The sequence below is a fragment of the Antedon bifida genome, chromosome 11, assembly GCF_963402885.1.
Source record: "Antedon bifida chromosome 11, ecAntBifi1.1, whole genome shotgun sequence".
NCBI lineage: Eukaryota > Metazoa > Echinodermata > Crinoidea > Comatulida > Antedonidae > Antedon > Antedon bifida.
Genome location: NC_136236.1, coordinates 146344 through 166696, shown reverse-complemented (window position 1 = coordinate 166696; position 20353 = coordinate 146344). Strand labels below are relative to the sequence as shown.

The 20353-nt window shown below is 31.7% G+C and overlaps 1 protein-coding gene across 6 annotated transcripts in view; it reads left to right on the top strand.

The window, feature by feature from the left end:
* LOC144855681 (voltage-dependent L-type calcium channel subunit alpha-1D-like) overlaps positions 1-20353 on the top strand; it is an 85629-nt gene that overhangs the window by 17070 nt on the left and 48206 nt on the right. For all 6 annotated transcript variants that reach the window (XM_078713597.1, XM_078713598.1, XM_078713594.1 and 3 more), the window contains 4 exons: positions 13637-13776; positions 18282-18397; positions 19694-19846; positions 20132-20328. In XM_078713597.1, coding sequence (XP_078569723.1) covers positions 13637-13776; positions 18282-18397; positions 19694-19846; positions 20132-20328 — 606 coding nt within the window. The remainder of the gene's footprint in view (positions 1-13636; positions 13777-18281; positions 18398-19693; positions 19847-20131; positions 20329-20353) is intronic.

The following is a 20353-nucleotide window of genomic DNA, read 5'->3' as shown; positions in this document are numbered from 1 at the left end:
ATGCGTTTTCACATTTGTGGGTGATGCGTTTTCACATTTGTGGGTGATGCGTTTTCACATTTGTGGGCGATGATCGTTTTCACATTTGTGGTTGATGCGTTTTCACATTTGTGGCTGTTTTCACATTTGTGGGTGATGTGTTTTCACATTTGTGGCTGTTTTCACATTTGTGGGTGATGCGTTTTCACATTTGTGGTTGTTTTCACATTTGTGGACGTTTTTACATTTGTGGGTTCAACATATGCCCCTAGTGCATGTCCCAGGATGCATGACCCTTGTGTACTATGTAGGATCCACCCTTGTGTACTATGTAGGATCTACCCTTGTGTACAGTGTTATACAGTTTCCATTTTAGTTAAGCTCTGTCTACACTATCAAACTAGATTGACAAAAAAAGTGGGATGTGCCCAAATATGGTAGTGATATGACATCATCATGTCCAGTATGGGCACATCACATTTTTTTGTCACATGGTGTAGACAGAGCTTTAGAAATACATAGTCAAAATGTGGGTTATTTTGTAGAAGAAAATGAAAGAATTGCTGTTATTGATTCTACCAATCTATCTAATCTGAGTGGAACGTCTCAGGAGTGTCTGAACATTATTGATTGTATGTATTCAATGAATGTTCGTCAGTTTAAGTTCTCTAGTGTATGCAACATGAACAGTACATTTATTAACTTGCTTCCAAATAATTAGTTTTATTGAATTATAATATGAACTAGTATAAAGGATTTAAGAAATGAAAACAACAAGTTAATTATGTTAAAATAGAAAGATAGTTTTGTAGATTGAAGCGGAGTAGACTATGATTCATCTTAAATCTAACCCAACCTGATTCTGAACCCCGTGAGATTGGCATTTCCCATCCCCTTCCATTTTGTTGGCTCCTTGGTTGGAATCCGTAGTGTTTAATGTCCTGGTTGTTTTCTGTTAATTTGTCCTGTCCCGCTTGTCTTTGTCACTGTCTTTTGTGTCTCAGGCAGACAGACTCAAGATCCTGTATCTTTCTGTGATGCCTTCTTCCTTTTCCCCCCAGATTTATTGACCATGTTATTTCTTATTTATTCCATTATTGTTCAAATTTTAAAAAGGAAGTAAATAATGGACCAATAGTCTGTAGTGTTTATGTACAACCATTAAATCGTAACGGTATCTCCTACCTCTTCACTTCTGAATTGAAATTAATTTCTTTATAAGAAAATAACATGGTATATTGCTGGTAAAATCTTCATGGCCATTTTGGTTTGAATACAGTTGTTGTACGCTATATTAAATTGAGCATTGAATAGACTAAGCTTAGCAATAATGATTTGGTTAGCTATTGTATGCACTTTTAGAATTTGTCAATTATCCATAAAAATGTGATGCACATCATATTAGCACTTTCGATTGTCACACAGGGACTCTTTGAAATCACATGTTTTTTCTTGTGAACAAACAACTGGTGAATGTTTTATGACGAGATGAGACAATAAGAATGAGAAAGAAATAAGTATTTGACCATTACAAGTATATGTTACTCATCTAATTATCCAACTGAAGGACCATTGTACATTAATAATAAATTAACAGTTCATGTTATTGTTTTATGTAACACATGATGCCAATAACTTTAACAGTTGAGCTGTTGATATCACATATGTTTTTTTTGTCTGAATTAGACCATACAATGTGAATGTTCTCATTATGTGAATTGAACACATCAAATTAACCTTCAGTAGTTTTAATGCATTTGAGTCTGAAAGCAAATGCTTGTAATGAGGTCTTACACAAATGTAGGCCTTAAAAGTCCCACATGATTTTAAGGATAATGCACAAATTCATGTGTGATTCATAATTAATTTACGATAGCCTTAATCTGATGAAATTTTAATTATTATTATTGTGTCATGTACAGTAGATGTTTGGCACAAATTAACTATTGTTTTTTGTCAGTGCCAATAACAATAGTACTGTACTTACATCTAATAAGAATTGAACTTGGGATGCTAGGGTTGGAAGTTAAGCATTTTGGTGGTTCCCTTTGAAGTAATCCATTTTAAAAATGTATTTATTCTTTATACTGGGTACAGTAGCCTTTTCAGTCTAGGACTGTTCTCCCAGAGGACCCAGTGTATATATATATATATATATATATGATGAGTTTGTGACAGTGGCTGTGTGTGTACACCGGGGTAACCCCCTACTTGTCTCAAAAGATGTACTAGGTTCTTTAAAGTGCACATGAGCCAGATGTGTAAACTGGACCTACGGTTTATAGTTCTTATCCGAGAAGACTTGTGCTACCACCAGAACCAAGGAGCGAATGAGCCTCGAACCCTTGCTGATGTCATGGCTACGTATTACAAATTATTTTGTGGTTGCCATTTGTACAGTGAAGAAACAGCATCAGTTGCCATGATAATAGCTGGTTGTTGATGATCGCCATGATAATAGCTGGTTGTTGATGATCGCCATGATAATATCTGGTTGTTGATGATCGCCATGATAATAGCTGGTTGTTGATGATCGCCATGTTAATAGCTGGTTGTTGATGATCGCCATGTTAATAGCTGGTTGTTGATGATCGCCATGATAATATCTGGTTGTTGATGATCGCCATGTTTGCTCTTTCAAGTAATTACATTAACTAAGTATAGTGGCACTTTATTCAAACTAGTCTCAGTTTACAGTTGATCATCGCCTTCAGGCTAGATATTATATTGTGTGCTAGTTGGCGTGGATGTGAAATTATTGTATACCCATTTAAAGATATAATTTTGAGTGATTTTCCTATAATGAATTTCAATTCATTACCATATAATTTACAAGCATCTATTTCGTGTAGTCTTTCAATTCAACTGAGCAAAATAAATTAACTGTCAGACTGACACTGGATTTTTTTTTTAAAGCCCAGACATCGGACAATTAGCTAAAGAATTCCAAATGTTGTTTACCAAATTGTTTGTGTGTGTAAGCAAAGTTTAGACAAAATTATTCTTGGGGTTTGTTTTTTGCTGTATAACGCCAAGTAACCATTCAATTTGAAAATACAATTTTATCTTCAAGCTATTTCTTCCAAAAACTATTTTTAATCAACCAAGTGACGTTGACTTAATTAAAACTATACATAATGTGATACTGTGTAAATATAAAGAAATATAACATTCAACGTTACTCTCAATACCATATTGTTTTTAGCCCAAATATCTGGTTTTCCGAATGATTATAAACTTGTATTGAAACTGAAAACTACTTTTAAAACAACTTTCAGAAATGGTTTGAAAAAAAGTACTGATGAAAATGCTAAAAAAATAGTCTGATATCCAGTACAGCTGTTATGCAAATGTTAACTTGGAGGTCATAAAAATAATTTACTATTTCAGTAACTTATGTTTATAAGATTAAATATGCATTATATCAGAATGAAAATTGTAACATATTCTACTGTGTATCTTGTAATTTTTGAACACTTTTTGTATTTTTAGTTTTTCATCTATTTGTATTTTTGTAAATGATGTGGATTTTCTTTGTTATTATTCATGGTTTAGAATGTTTGGATGGTAATGCATGACTAGGATGAGATTGATCATATATCTATCGGTTCGGATCATAATTAGAGTTTACAAAGCTTGTCTCAAAATGACCCAGTGGATCAATATGAATAAAAGTTTGACGTTATTGTAGTTCTGGTAGTATATCTTCTCTTTATCCCAAGGGCTAGGTATATATATTTGATTTTATGTTAAAGGTAGCTTACATCTTGGGACATTTGTTTCTGAAGTCTTTTTCTTATGACATTTTTATATTGCGCCACTAATGTTTAGACATACTTGATTAAAGCATTGTCTCTATCTAATGGAGGATGCTATTTGATATCTATTGTAAATAAAATATTATAATGAGTCCAGGAAACCATTTTAAATAATTACTATTGTATGTCATAGTGTACATATATACATTAATAACATTATAATGTCATTTCATCCGCATTAATTATAACTGATGTGGATGCATTAGTTATAAAAACAATAAAAACGTGACATTAATGTAAATATGTATATGACCTGGTTTGATAATACTTGCAGTATTTATCACGCATTAGGCTGACCTGGATATATATTTCCAATTGAATGATATAATTTAAAATTTTGATTGCGATTTATTTTTTCTAAATCATAAATCTTTGGAGGCAAAAATTATCCTAAAATGTGTAAATTCATTCATTCAAATTAATTGTTATTTTTTTTTTCTTTTTATGATTACCAGTTATACAGCAATTTAAGAGCAGAAAGCAAAAACTTGTGCTGCCGAGAAATAGAATATACTTAAATAATTTAAATAAATAAATGGTATAGCAATAACACAATATTTGATATATAAAAATAGATTATTATTATTATTATTATTTTAGTCTATAGAATTTTTTAAAAAGTCCTGTATCAGACCTAATTTAAATTTCTATTCTGATGAAAAAACGTTCCTTGCATATTTTAGATTATTAAAAATGTATTTTTATAAGAAAACTCTGATAATGACTGTAATCCTAATTTGATGTCTTTTTATTTACTTTAACCTTGGTTTTCGATCGATACTGCGTAGCAAATTGGAATTCATTTTCTCCAATGGTTTTAATCAAATTAATCAAACATTACAAATATGAAAGGCTAATGAAACCAACGCTTCCAGCAGCCCAACAATAATTCTAAAATAATAATAAGAAAAAATGATAGATAAATGCAAATTGGTTGGTATTATTTAGGATTAATACATAATTTACTAAAGTAAAAAAAAATATTACTAAAATTGAATGCCAAGTATTTCATAGAAAGTTGGATTAAAAAAGATAAAATAATAAACATAGATCAGGTTAACTTTTGAAATTTAAAACATATTATTTGATTAAGTAGCTGAATCGATTGCTTTTAAGCATTTACTTAAATCTCAATCTCAACAAAATTGTTAATTAAACATTTGGGTTCTCTCACTGGTTTAGTTGCAGGTGGATTGTAACCATAGAAACCGTGTTACTATGCTACGTAAAAGCTATGTACATAAATTGGAATAATATCTCAACCAGAAATTACAAAATACTAATTCAAAAAAATGTATTGTTTTTAGAAATTTACTGGATAGTCAATTTGATGATATCCATATTTGAATGGTTTCATTTTCCTGCTAAAGCTCTGTCTACACTATCAAAAAAAGTGTGATGTGTTCAAATATGGCAGTGATATTCTTAAATATGGTAGTAATATGACATCATCATATTTGGGCACATCACATTGTTTTGTCACATAAAGTTTGATAGTGTAGACAGAGCTTATTGGGAAAATTCAGACTAATACAATAATAATACATAACAGTATAACCTGTGGAAAGTGGAAGTCTTATTTTGATGTTAATATTGATTTTCCATTCACTTTCAGTACAATGTCTTCCTAAGAAATGAACAGAGCACATTATAAATGTGGTATAATTTATGAATGATTGGTTTATTGATAAACTGTACTGTTATCGCCAAATCCACAACTTGAATGAATCTCTTATTATAAATTCAATTAGCGATTATTATGTCTATATCGTCTGAATATAAACATACATATTGCGGAATATATTACCTAGCAACCACTTCCATTCTTTAACAGAACGGTTAAAGTTTAACGGATTTCAGCGTTAAAAATTACTTATGCCTAACCTACTTCTGTATCGGGTTTAAACCTGCCTTTCTTCTTCCGAACCGTTCTGAACCGTAATGATTTACCATTTATACCAATTTTATTAATGTTGTAGAATAATGACAGGAATAGAGAGTGTCTTTCCAGTAACATGCCCTTAAGAGATTGAGGCTATTATTATGCCTATGGAATATTACAAACCACCTATTATATCTGTTAATCAATATTAATTATTGGATAGTAATGAAGTGTTCTATACAATTGGCTTTCTTCTTTTCCAATTTGGAGTTCGCAGACCTTGTGAAAAAACATGTTGTTAGTGAGTGATAAGAAAAGTGAAATCTGTACATTAATTGAGTCATTTAATGTAGAAAGTGACTTTACCGACAACAAAGTCTTGTAATATGAAATACCTTTAGAATGAAACATTGTCTGAAAAGAGCAGTATAACTCATGAATTTACCAACATTTTATGTAAATTTAATTATTTTATAAAAAATATTTGATTAATTCATTTTTTTTTAATGTAATATGTCGCCTATTTGTTATGTCAATAGAATATACTGTAATTTTGCATACAAATGTAACCCAGGTTTAGTCTCCCTCAATCAATACTTATCTTTTAAATAAACAAATATCTTGGAGACAAACTAATCAAAGTACATCAAAAACAATCTAAATTCGGAAAAGCTATTTATTGAATAATAGTAAGTATAAATGAATGTTTGGTCGCTATAAAAGACCACAAACAATAAAACAAAACTTAAATTAATAATCAAGATTTACACTGAACTAAAACCGGTATTGAACTTAGAAACCCCCAAGGCGCCGTTTAAATATTTTAAAGTTTACTTGGTTTTAAGCAAAATTTGCACCATCGCTTCCAACGCTGTCCTCTTCTAAACCGTCTATGATTTTCCGATGTCCAGTGTTTCCACGCCTGCAGTTGGATTTTCTTATTATCTTCAGTAAGATTCTAGTTTTTCCAACTAAAATAGAGAGCAACATATAATATGTACAATATGGTAAGCGTTTGCTATACCTTAAACAGACTTAAACACTGTATGCTTAACACTAATAGAGTAGTACAGTACAATCAAATTAAATATCATTCATTTCTTACAAAATGGATTAACCTAATTATCTCGATTGCATCCGTGCAATACTGTAGCTACAAATCATGGAAACTTCCAGTGCTTAATAAAATAACATTAACAATAAGAGGTAATAATAAAACTAAACTACAACAGTAAAAGTATAAATCTTTCTAACATATACTATTCATTCATAGGGTCATTTATCTTCTATTTGCTAATTAATCTCCTCTTGCTTGATTGCACTCAAGCAACAATACTACCATTGTAATAGCACAATGGAAAATTAAAAGATAAACTAAATCACACTGTACAGTCTAAATACTAAAACAACTAAAACAATGCAATACAAAACTTAATTTAAAGGTATTAGATCAGGCATCAAGTCTGCCCAAAATAATGATAAAGTATACATATCACTCACCTAAAATAGAGAGCCAATATCCTCATTATGTAATAAAATAACTTCAAAACTTTAAGTGTACAAACTGTACAACGTGTAAATATCACAGTCTTCTTTAACGTGAATTGTACTTTAAACTTAGTACTCTTTTAGTATACCGTATATAATAATATATATATATCTTTCAGTACTTTCAAATAGGTTCTCGAACTCAACGTTGTTTGAAATGTAAAAAATATATAATTGAAATGTAATTAAAGTTGGAGTGTCCAGCACGTCCGATGGCAAGAGGCAAAGAGAAAGAAATCTCCCAAAACATACCCTAATATTATCCAAAGTTATCAAACAAGGTATCCCTATTGGTCCATTCTTGTTACTAGGCAAAATTCAAGAGGGGTAAATTGACCGATTGGTCAATTCCCAAATTTAGGACCTCCTATTTAAATAGATAAACATGTGAGAGGATTAAAACAGAACAAAAGGAGTTCTTAAAAGGATTAATTAACAAAATGATTAAAACATATGCAGTTCCAAGGAAAAGCAATATAATGCAAACATCTTAATGCAGACATTGATAAACAATCTTGCCCACCCACTGTACCCAGCTGCTTTACATTGTAGGTGCAGTGGAAAATAATAAAAAGTAAAGGAAAAGAAAACATATCTAAAACATGACAGGGTTACACAAATTATTACACAAAATACTATATTTTTTGTTATTGATATAATAGTTTTGTTATGTCCACGTAGAGCTATTTATTAAGTACACATTGTTCAAACGCTAAGTTACTGGTAATTAAGTACACATTGTTCAAACGCTAAGTTACTGGTAATTAAGTACACATTGTAAATATAGTAACACAATTGGTAAAGTCCTGATCTGTTATTATATTCCACCATTTTGTTATCAAAGATTTACACCGAGGATTAGTAAAATTAACGTTGGAATTTGCATTTTACATAACACAATAATATAATAATGGGACATTTATATAGCGCTATGTTTGTTGATTATCACTCAATACATTAGCAATGTTTTCCATGTTCCGGCAACAGCTTACTGAATTTACATTAAATTATATTACAATATTTTCAGTAGCTTTTGTTTGTCAGTGTAGTGTTATCTGTTTGCAGTACCTTAGGCTACTACATGTCAGTATCAATCAATCCTTATATAAATTCATGTACATGCTCTACCACACAAAAACATACGAGATACGATTACAATGTCTGTTATATCCTGCAACATATGCACGGTTAATTCTAATGAACTTTATATGCTGTTTGCGGCTTTCGAATAGAAAACAATCAAATGCAATCGGAAGATTAATCAATCCGAAATCTCTTTGAAAGACGACAATTTCAATATTAAAAACGCAGTCGTCGGAGTTTGGTCTGTTAAGTGCCCGATGATGCGCGACATTAAACATTCATACAAAGGTCTGGTTTTAGTATCCATAAATTTGTCGATTTTACAATTTCAAGAAAACTTGCTGTTTAAAAAGAAAGTTAACAAAGTTTAATAATTTTGCAATGATATCAAAATGATACCATGGCGATAGTGAAAATAAGATGCCATCCAATTGGATTTGAACATATCCTCTAGTGGTCTAGTGGTATGGTGTAAATAAAAGAATTAATATGACACATAATTTGTAACTTTTTTTGGTTAAAACTTCAATAATATGCAATAAATTTAAGATGGTGGATAGGTCACAGTACTTTATGAGTAGTGTTTTATTAAGATGTGACTGATAATTTGAATTTAGTAGTTGGAGCAATCAAGATACATTAGTTACAGCTTTAATTGTTTTTATATCTTTCATTTCTTGTTTATAATGCTGTATAATCTATGCAACACTAATTCTGGTTGTTGAACTTTATTGTCAGTCACTGTAGATTTAGTTCATACTTTGTTCTTTATTTCAAAATGTTATGTTCTATAGATTTTTTTTGTATATAAGAACAAATACCAATGTCTTAGCTATGTTAGCTGCAATGTGTTTACAGTAGGTACAATGTGTTAGCTGCAATGTGTTACAGTAGGTACAATTTGTTAGCTGCAATGTGTTAGCTGCAATGTGTTAGCTGCAATGTGTTAGCTGCAATGTGTTAACTGCAATGTGTTAGCTGCAATGTGTTAGCTGCAATGTGTTAGTTGCTGCAACATTAATATCTTTAGTCAGATTTAGTGTTGTATGTTTTAATAGCTTTTTTTTTATATTTCCACTTTAAGAGACTGATTAAATTCTTAAAGGTATGATTTATGATTTTAAACTTCTTTGTAATTAGTTTTGAGTTATTTTTTATTTAGTTACGTATTTATTAAAATAGATTTAATTTGTTAGGAAATATACTGTATTGTACCTTAAATAACAAAATAAGTACATAGTGGCACTCTTTATAATATTGATTCAGTCAAAATATATTGAAATGCTTTCTGAATAGACATTGATTTCAAAGTGTACAAATAAACATTGGAGTAATATAACAAATCGTAAAAATCATTTTTAATAACATGCAACAGCTTGCTTTATAGATCAGTTGAATCATGGCTGTAAATTGTATTTATTTAGCTCATCAGCTAAGAGATGGCAACAGGTTTCATAAAGTAATGAGGCTACTGCCCATAAAATGTTCTAGTTAGTATAAAAAAACCACACATAATATACATACATACATTCATAATGTACTTGATAACAGTGGTGGCGCCAGCGGGGGGGGCCAGGGGGGCCAGGGCCCCCCGTCGGGGAAAGCTGGCCCCCCTGTCGGGGAGTATTGGCCTTATTGTCGGGGAGAAAAATATGATCATTTCTTTTCTGGTAAAAAATAAAACCATTATTAAGTGTACTACTATATATTGTAAGTAACTGCGGCATTCTATTTTTGACGTACATACGATACACTGACAGCGAAGTAAACAGTATGTGGTACGCATTTGTCTGGCGGTGTCTCTTTGTACGAATCTTTCATGGCCCGGCCGGCTCACTGCGGTATACGCGTCGACATATCTGGGCTGTATCATATTACATCCAGGGACCAAAATGTGTATTTTCCAGATTCCAGGCGAAAATCGGAGATTCATTTGCAACTACGCATCGACGTACGTTCATACAGGGATAAAGGTACGAGTTATGTTCTCACGGTTGAGTTTACGAATTGTTTCAATTTACCAATAACCATTGGTGTACCGCGTGTATGTTCGCTGTCGATTAAAGGGGTTTGGGTGGGGGTTCGATTTGGAAAGAGGAAGCGGTTGGCCCGAACCATAAAACAGGGTCTGATCACGTTTCTTTTCGCGCATAAATCTCGATCTAGGGGGTGAATAGGGTGGCTAGCCACCCACCTTAATTCTAAAGGGGAAAAAAGATGCACCAAACCCGCGACCGTCGCTAAACGCAGATTCGACGCACTTGACTCTTTTAATTAAGAAGAGTAGGCTAGAGCTATAGTTGTGTAAATAGGCCTACTTAAGTGAAAGAGCTAAGAGTTTAATTACTATTTATGAATTCAAGAGTTTAAAAAGAAAACGTGATTTAAAATCTTCGGAAAATACCCACAACCGAGTTATTTTCAAAACACATGCACTCCCACTACCAGCATCACGTTGTCTTAGCTTGCTCCTCGTGTGAATGCTGACGTCATCACTCTCCAAAAATACACCATTTTCCGCCCTGGTCCGTGTGCAAGCGTTAGCGTGGACCTGTATATTTACACCCCCGTACAGAGTAGAGTGTAATATCGTGAACTTTTTTCTCGCGTATGAAGATTTTTTATATAATGGTATGCAGTATAAACAATAAAAAACGAGAAACATGATGTTCTTTTATTATTATTTCATAGACATAACATAAACATGAAATGTCTTGTTCTATGTACACGGCCGAAAAAACGTGTGTGGTGATTTGGCATTTTATTGATTTGTGTTATAGACACGGCGATTACGGCAATCATTGTATACTAAATTACATTGAGTTATTCACCCGGCTATAGGGTATATATCTGAGGTTAACAGACCACCAAAGCACAGTCGTACACTAAACACATGCACTATCGAGGCATTTTCGGAGTGCCGCATTACCAAATGTTCATTTCGTTTGAAGTGTTTTTCGATCAAAGTTTATTATTAGTTCGTCGAAAAAGATCCGTATTAGAGTATTTAGGAAGGATTTATTTAAATTTACATTATGTAACATTGTTATTAAATGTAATGGAAACTAGTTGCTCTAGCCTATTAAACAGTGTGTAAGCATCTATTTTTTCAAAATTTTCTGAGGCTCAGGAGGGGGATACCCCCTCCCAAACCCACCCCCTCTTTCGCGCGTACGGCGCGTACGGCCCCGCCCCCCCCTACCCGGTCGGGGAATTCGGCGCCCCCCGTCGGGGAATTCGGCCCCCCCGTCGGGCAAATCCTGGCGCCACCACTGCTTGATAATGCTTGACCATCATTTGACATGTATTGGTCAAGTAAGGACTTCGAAGCATAACTGACTGTGGGTCACAAGAGGCACATTAGCCCATGGTATAACCCACACCCAATAAGTTTCAAGTTAGTTAAAATTCCCCCTTAGGTGATACACTCTTTCTGTGTAAGGGTACATTCACACTTGTCCCCCAGGTGATACACTCTTTCTGTGTAAGGGTACATTTGCACTTGTCCCCCAGGTGATACACTCTTTCTGTGTAAGGGTACATTTGCACTTGTTCTATTTCACAGAAGACAGCGCGGTTTGTCAATTATATAAAAACTATATAGCCCTAAGTGTAATAATTCTCCTTTCTGTAATTCTCTAATAAAGCAACTGGCTTGCTTTGGGGAAAAATCCCTGATATGACCCCTTGATGGCCCTTTCCTTTTTTAGCCTCAATGGTCCATAGGGTACTAGTCCATATCGCGGTGCTAGTCCATATCGCGGTGCTAGTCCATATCGTGGTGCTAGTCCGTAGGTGCAAACATGATGTAAAATAATCGTATACTGATGGAATAGTAGTATTGTAATAACAAAGTAGTTGTGCATAAAAAAACATATACAATATCATAGTGGAAATATTAGTATTATGTTGCTACTATTCAATTCAATTCAATTCAATTCAAAATTCTTTAATCATCCCACACGGGGCAATTCAAATAAAAAGGTCTGGATTAAAATGATCTTACAAAATATACAAAATATCACAATACACAGTACAAAATAGAAAAAAAAAAAGAGTCAAGGTTCAAGAATTTAAGAGTCGAATAGCCACTGGCAAAAACGAATTCCTTTTCCGGTTAGTTCTACATGCCGGGCATCGAAAGCGACGCCCATGAGGCATGAGCTCGAAATCACTCAACAAGGCATGGTTAATATTTTAGACACAGTAGTGACTTGCCTAGTAATATGGTAAATGAATACTGTATGATACAATATTACAAAACAATTGTGCCTCAATAATATTGATTTTTAAATGAATTGGATAAATATACATTGCAATAATGAAGAAGGAAAGATACAATATGTGGTAATGGTTGATTGATTACTTGCATGGTGTTTGTGTAATTGATGAGGCTTGGTTCAAATCCAATTCTGTCCATGTCGCAATTTCAAAATAATTTCACAAAAGCACATTTTGCTATTAATAATCCCTGACCAACGTACGTTATCACCAATATTGGATACAGATATACAGGTTGTTAGGATGGTTCGGATTGTTTTTAGTGTGGTTAGGTTTTTAGGATGGGTAAGCTAAAAGGCACATTTGGCATGCCATATACGTGACCGATTCTAAACACGACTAATTTGAAACACGACCTATTCGGTTTGAAACGCGACCGTATCTGTAGCCCATGAATACATATTTTTAATTACTTCCTTAGCACTGAATTGAGTTTTGTCAATTAGAATATTTAGTCAATTTCTTCAAAACCAAATAACAGAAAGAAATAATATTTGCTTAGCTTTCTCATTTGATTGCTTTAAGCCAGAATGGTATTAAGTAGCCTAAAGTGGTTTGCCACAAAATTCATCACAGAAACAAATCTGTAGCAGATTTTGCTTCTTTGTTTTGTTGATTGTAAATTATGCGAGGAAATTACTGTGACTGATTGAGATGGTGCAAAGGAATTAAAGAAGAGAGAATTTTTAGATCTGTTCGATTCTTGGCGGCCTTATTGCTTCTTTCATTCTGCCACTCCTTCTCTTTTCTTTCATTCTTTTTTTTCTCTCATTGCATCTTTTATGAATTATTTGTTTCTTTATTATTTGGATGCGAACTACAAACAACATAGATAATAGCTTTATAATATCATCATTTAATCTCATTTTATTTTAATGGAACATTTATTTATTCATTTTCTTTATGTTGCTTCAATATATTTCAACACATGACCAACTCCACTCCAACTATATTTGTTTGGAATTTATACAGCTTGTAAAATTGCATGAATTATATAGTTTACTAAATGATACTTTATTTAATACTGAATTCTTTTTGTTTTTAGGAAAAGATCGAGTATGCTTTTCTTGCGATTTTTACAGCCGAAGCAGTTCTTAAAATAATCGCATGTGGTTTTCTTATGCACAATGGAGCTTACCTACGAAATGCTTGGAATTTACTGGATTTTATTATTGTTCTTATTGGGTAAGTGTACTTTGACAGATTTATTGATTTTCATTAAAAATGACTATTATAAAACTTAATGTTTTGTTTTATTGTAATTGACAACAAAAATCTATGAGTTATTAACCGTTTTATTAGTCCTTTTTAATCTTGTAAAGACTGCTGTATTGTTGTATATATATTTATGTTCTTCGTCAAATGATTTAGCGTTATAATCATCATTATCATAATCATTATCTCTAGCAACATTGTCACCCAACATTGCATTGCATTTCGAATCAATATTTTGATATAGTCTCTGGCAATATGCATAAAAATTAAACTAAAAACATCTTATGAAAAAAGTGGAGCATGAAATTTATTAAAAAAATATATAAAACTACAACATTATGTTGTTTAATTAATTAAAAACCCATAGCACTGATTGTATTACTGATACATACAGTGAGATAACAATCATCTTAGAAGAATATCATACTAATGGCTGATGGGAAACTTGGTTGCCATGGTTGCACTTGAGATTAATCAGATGTTTCAATATGGTGGATCGGCGGCCAGTGGCCTTAAGCAAATTAGACAATGAGCGAGAATCTCTGCATGAAAGGTCAAAGTTGAAAGATACGTTTAATGACATCCTTCTTGTGTGGGTTAAACATTTTGTTTGTTTTCTCTGAATTTTATTTACTACTGTCTAGTGTTTTATATTATGCAAAATGTTTTTAATTAATAGGATAATTTTCAAGTCCCGATAAATTTAATGAAACATTAATTTAAAATGAAAAATAAGACAACAAATGAAAGATTTACTTATATAAAATTAATTATCCATTGATTTTTTTTTTTTACATATTCTAAAATATTGATACTATGGTTTGATGTTTATACTGTATGTTCCTGGTTCAATTCTTATATTATACCAAAGTAACAGACTGTAACTTGTAAAGCATGTGCTTTAGTTCTCATGCCCTAATTGGTATGTTAAGTACTTGCTGTTGCTGACAAAAATACATTAATACTCATTATTTTAGGCAGTCTTAATTTTTTCCGGAAAAGCAATGTTCGCAATATGATAATATTAGATAATCAGCTAAAAGTGACACAGAGATGTTTTCATGTGGAAAATCCAAACATTTTAAGGGACATAAAATTAAGGGTTTTTAGCAGATACTGCATGAGCTATTATGCTAATGTTATGTATGCTTTAATGAGATGATATGAACATAACAAAAATTAACATTTCACAATTTAAAAACAAGCTATTTATGTATTTCAAATACAGTTAATCATTTAGCCAATAATACATCTTATATCCCCTGTTGTAATCTGGTAGAACATATGTACTAGGAGTGAACACCATGCAATGCACATCCCAGCTAACCCCTCCTGGTGCCATGTTGCCATGGCAAAACATCCATTGTATTTATTCCCATCCATTTCACCAGGCCTAGATGTATTGGAGGTGAAATAGAGTTAACCTGCACTTGTGTGGGTTGTATAAACTCTAATTCAGACTCGTTTAAATCTGGAAGACTTAACTCTAGTCTAGTGAACACACCTTTAATAAAGCAGGAAGAATTTAAAATTTGTTTCTGATATGCTCCCCCCCCCCCTCCACCCCCCCACTATAAACAATTAAATAATTTGTGGAAAGAAATCTTGAAAAAGTTGTACAATATAGCATTGCCATTATGCATTTCAAGAAGCATTTTATTTTTAACGAGGAATTTAAAATAAAACTGATAAGCTATGTTTGTTAGTCTTGTTTTATGATTTATCCTCTAAGCATACACTGCACGATGAGAACGGAATTAAGAATTACTGTTTTATAACGTTGTCTTTAAAATCTTATTTCAACATTTTAGAAATGTCGTCAGTTAAATCCTTTTGAAATTGACTTGCTCTGTTTATAATAATTTTTTAAATATCCACAAAGTCAAAGGTCAGAATTTTGAAGAATCATGGAGAATTTTAAAATTTGTAAGATTGTTTATTAGCTTCTGTATATTTTAAAAATGGGTAGTTTTTGTTATTTGGGTTTTAATTGCGAATTTTAATTCATAGCAACTATTTTTATGTTTTTAATTGGAAGTATAATTCTATACTAATGGTTATGTACATTTTGAATTGCTTTAACTGGGTGCATTTTTATCATCTACAAGTCTTGTCAAATTGTTTCTATAAATAAATTTTGGATAGATTTTTTTTTCCAGCGCATCATTTAAGAAATAAAAAAAATAACAAAACATATACGTGGCATACGGTCTGCAATATTATTTATGAATAATTTATTTTAAACCTTTTGTCAAAATTATTTTAATTATTCTGACTTTTTCAAGGCCATTTTATAGCACACATTAATTATTAAGGAGAGATATATTATTTTTATCATATCGTAGTATAGACTGTAGTTTATATCCAATTTTTTAGGCAAAGAATAATGTTCATTCTTCTTATTCTTTCCTCATGTTTCTCCCTTCATCCCTTTGCTTCTCCTCCTTCTCCTTCCTCATCCATTGTCATTTTCTTCTAGTGCACACTTTTTATTCTGGGTGATTCAGATATAAAAATATAATATTTATTATATAAATTTGAATTGAAAGAAATTCTAAATAATAAAATTGTAATAAAATGTAAATATTTTGACACACTCACCTATCAGTAGGAAGATCAATAGGGTCATCTCCGGCAAGTGATATTTTCATTGTAAGATTGATTTTAAATAAAGAGACTTTCATTTCTTCTGCGTGTTAACTTTCATTTACGGTTCGTTTCTTAATCAATGGATGAATTCATTAATTGAATTAAAGAACAAGAAAACATCAAGATCTTTGATTAATTCTCCTAATCTTACAAGATGATTAAACAATTTTGATACCGGCATATTTTTGGCAAAACCTATCGACCCGCCAAAGTGAGGTTACTCATAATAAATCCCCTTTTTATTGTTTACATTTCATTTTGTGACTAAAAGAGTTCAGCATTTGATTGTAAATTGAGGGGTGTGATTATTGAGACTGTTGGAATTGCTTAACTGACCACTCAATTTCAACATGTCCGACGTTTTACTTGGCATTTGGAAGTACATGCTTAAACTAACAAGTTTTCACTGGGGGACAAGATTCTAACAAGTGATGAGTTCAAGTAAAGTTAAAGTAAGGGTTGAGGCTAAAAAAGATAAGAACAGAAGATTATGGGTTTAAAGAGCTTTACAAAAAAACTTTCCTACGCAATAGATTCTGGAACGTTTTAGTTGAGTTGAAATGATGGCATAGTCTAACACAAATCATTTAAATCTTTAGTTAGTATTAGTACTGGAAAGATTAGAAGAGGGTTAGAAAGTAAGTTTAGAAAGTGGTCATGATATTGTTATATATTAGTAGGCCATCTAATAAAATGAAACCTTTAACATTTTTTTGTTTAAAGTAAATTGTTTTTACATTTTAAGATTGTTTAGTTGTTTGAAATTAAGACTAAACTAAATGGGACGTTTGACAGGCCAGTAGTAAGATGTTTTAAGTAAACTGGTTTAGTTGTACCTACAGTACTGATTGTGTGTCTGATACTAAATGTACTAGTGAAAGTGTATCTATTTCATAAAGAAAGAGAATATCTGAGCATACTTTAATCTTTTCAACTCCTTGCGCCATATTTAGAAATTAAAATGATAACAGACTGGTTTTACAATTTATTAAGATTATATTGAAGTTGTATGGTTTAATAAAATGTGTGCATGTTTATATACAGTTTGGTTTCATTTATACGTTAGTAAGAAAAGTAATACATTATTAACAGTTTTAGTTTTTTTATCCAACACTTGCATGCTTAATTCCATCTTTCTAAAAACAGTTCAACGTTAATGGACCATGATTTATTGCAGGCAATGACACACTGATGTCTTTTCTGATGTTTACTCAAAAAGAAATGATGGCTGTTTGTAGAACTTTTAAGTTAAATTTGATAATTGCACTGTAGAAAGATTTCATTTCAAAATGTTTTTGATATTTGGATTGGAAACTGATTGGGAAACTATTGATAAAAATGTATGACAATATTACGTATTGTTTTAGGAAGTATGTTTGCTAACAAATTAATACCAAGGAAGTTGATAGTGTTGGCATACAATTTACATTTACAGAATTTGTAGTTTTAGTAAAACACTCTATAAATAGAAATCTATAATACAGTCTTAATCACACTTGTTACAAAGCTCTTTTGTTATCAAGACGACAAAGTGATAAATTGGCCTGATTATCACGATGTATTGTAAATCTTTACCTTAATTTTCAGTAGAATAGAATGTATGTCTATAAAAAAGGCCTTTCGAAGTGATGTAACTTTTTTATGTAACGCCATCATTTTTTTAAAATAAATCTGTTTTTTAAAACAACATGTACCATTGCTGGAATTAGAATATTATATTAAAAGTAAAAATTAGATTGTTTATTTTGTTTTTGCTATGTAAATTTTGAAATTCATATTTTTCATACAAGCCAGCTTGAAATGTTAATGTTCTTATTTTTCAACAGGATTATTAGTACGATTCTGACAGACTTAAATACATCATCAAGTTCAACACTAGATGTTAAAGCGTTGAGAGCCTTTCGTGTTGTCAGACCATTACGACTAGTTTCAGGGGTTCCAAGTAAGTATAGACTTAAAATACCATTTTGATAAGAACCCTTTCATAGTTTGAAAATAAACCCTTACAAATTACATTTTTTGTGCATGTTTGTATTATTCTTTGTATTTATTTTCATATATTAATTATGCTGTAAATTGTACTGTTCTTGAAAAGAATAAATATTACTTACTATTTTAAGATTGTTTGGTTGTGGTGTTAAAACTAAACTAGGAGGTTTGACATGAAAATATACTATATATATTTGGAACAGTATGAAGACTATATATCATTCCTACTAACAGTCTATATAGCCAGCCAGTGCTAGATAATTAGTGTCCCCAATCGAAAATAAATTTCTCATTTTTATAACTAATTAATAAGATGGCCTGTCGTACAAATTGTTTAATAAAGTCATATTGATGTATAAAGGCCATCAAGTTGTTATAGTATTAATATTGTTGACATTTATTTGATATTAATATTATGTTACTAATTCGCTATCGTTTGACATATATAAATTATTTATACAATGATGTCTTAAGTCGGGTCTGTTTCTGCTGCTTAAGTCTGGTCTGTTTGCTGCGAGCAAGTAACTGATTAATTACCATGTGAATAATTGACCCCAATTTTTGGCAGCAAATGTCACAAATTTCAAATATTGTTAAAAAGACACAACAGATGGCCATTTAGCCAGTTATTGTGTTTTAGCAAAATAACGGTCATTTCATTGACCGCCTTTGACCATGAGTCAAGGTTATACAGCATAATGCCAAAATGTTAGGTAGCATTTCGTTTTATAAAGAAAGTTTAGAATAAATATTGCATTCATATATGTATAAATGTAATTTAATATTCAAACAGATTGAATGTAAAACATTGTAAACATACTTTTGCAACCAGAACATCAATCAATTTAAATCAAGGGGTTTTTGGTCCTTGGGGCTTGCATACAATACTAAATTATGTAGCTTTACATCACTGTTGATGTGTTTGATTCTTTGCTGCTATGCTGACAGTGGCAAGTCGGCTTAAAACAACGATATGAATTCATGATTCATATAATTGTACAATCTTTTTCTGCATATCATTATCCAAAATCCAACTGACGTCTATTGCTTGTTTATTAAAAAGTACACTTTTGATCAAATGTTTCCATGAAAATGGCACTAATGGGCTAATCTGTATGTTTCTGAGTAAATTCATTTTTTCTCTATTGTATAATTTGATCTTTGCATCAGTTTTGTATGTAACACTCCTTGTAACTAAATGGGTATAGAGTAACACAAAATGTATCTGTGTGTATTTTTGTTGTTGTAGGTTTACAAGTCGTCCTAAATGCAATTCTACGTGCAATGGTGCCTCTACTACACATTGCGCTATTAGTAATTTTTGTTATCATCATTTATGCAATTATTGGTCTGGAATTATTTATGGGAAAGCTTCATAGTGCGTGCTATTTCACAAATTCAGGTAAGAAGACCTTTGGTTCCACGCTTTAAAGTTATGAGAAAAATGGTTGTTGTTTTGGATATTTGAAACAGTGGTCATATTATATAAGTATTAAGCTCTGTCTACACTCTCAAACTTTATGTGACAAAAAATGTGATGTTCCCATATATGGACATGATGATGTCATATCACTACCATATTTGGGCACATCACACATTTTTTGTCAAACTAGTTTGATAATGTAGACAGAGCTTTACGGGTTATAAATAAACTTATTACCAGAAAACTGTTTCTTTTTTTTTTTAGATGGTATTAGAGAAATAGAGCAAGTGCCTCGCCCGTGCTCAAATACAACTGGATATAATTGTCCTACAAACTATGAATGCTTAGAGTTATGGGAGGGGCCTAATAAAGGCATAACGAACTTTGATAACATAGGTCTAGCTATGCTTACTGTCTTCCAATGTATTACGATGGAGGGCTGGACACAGATAATGTATTATGTAAGTATTGCCTCAACTTCTTATG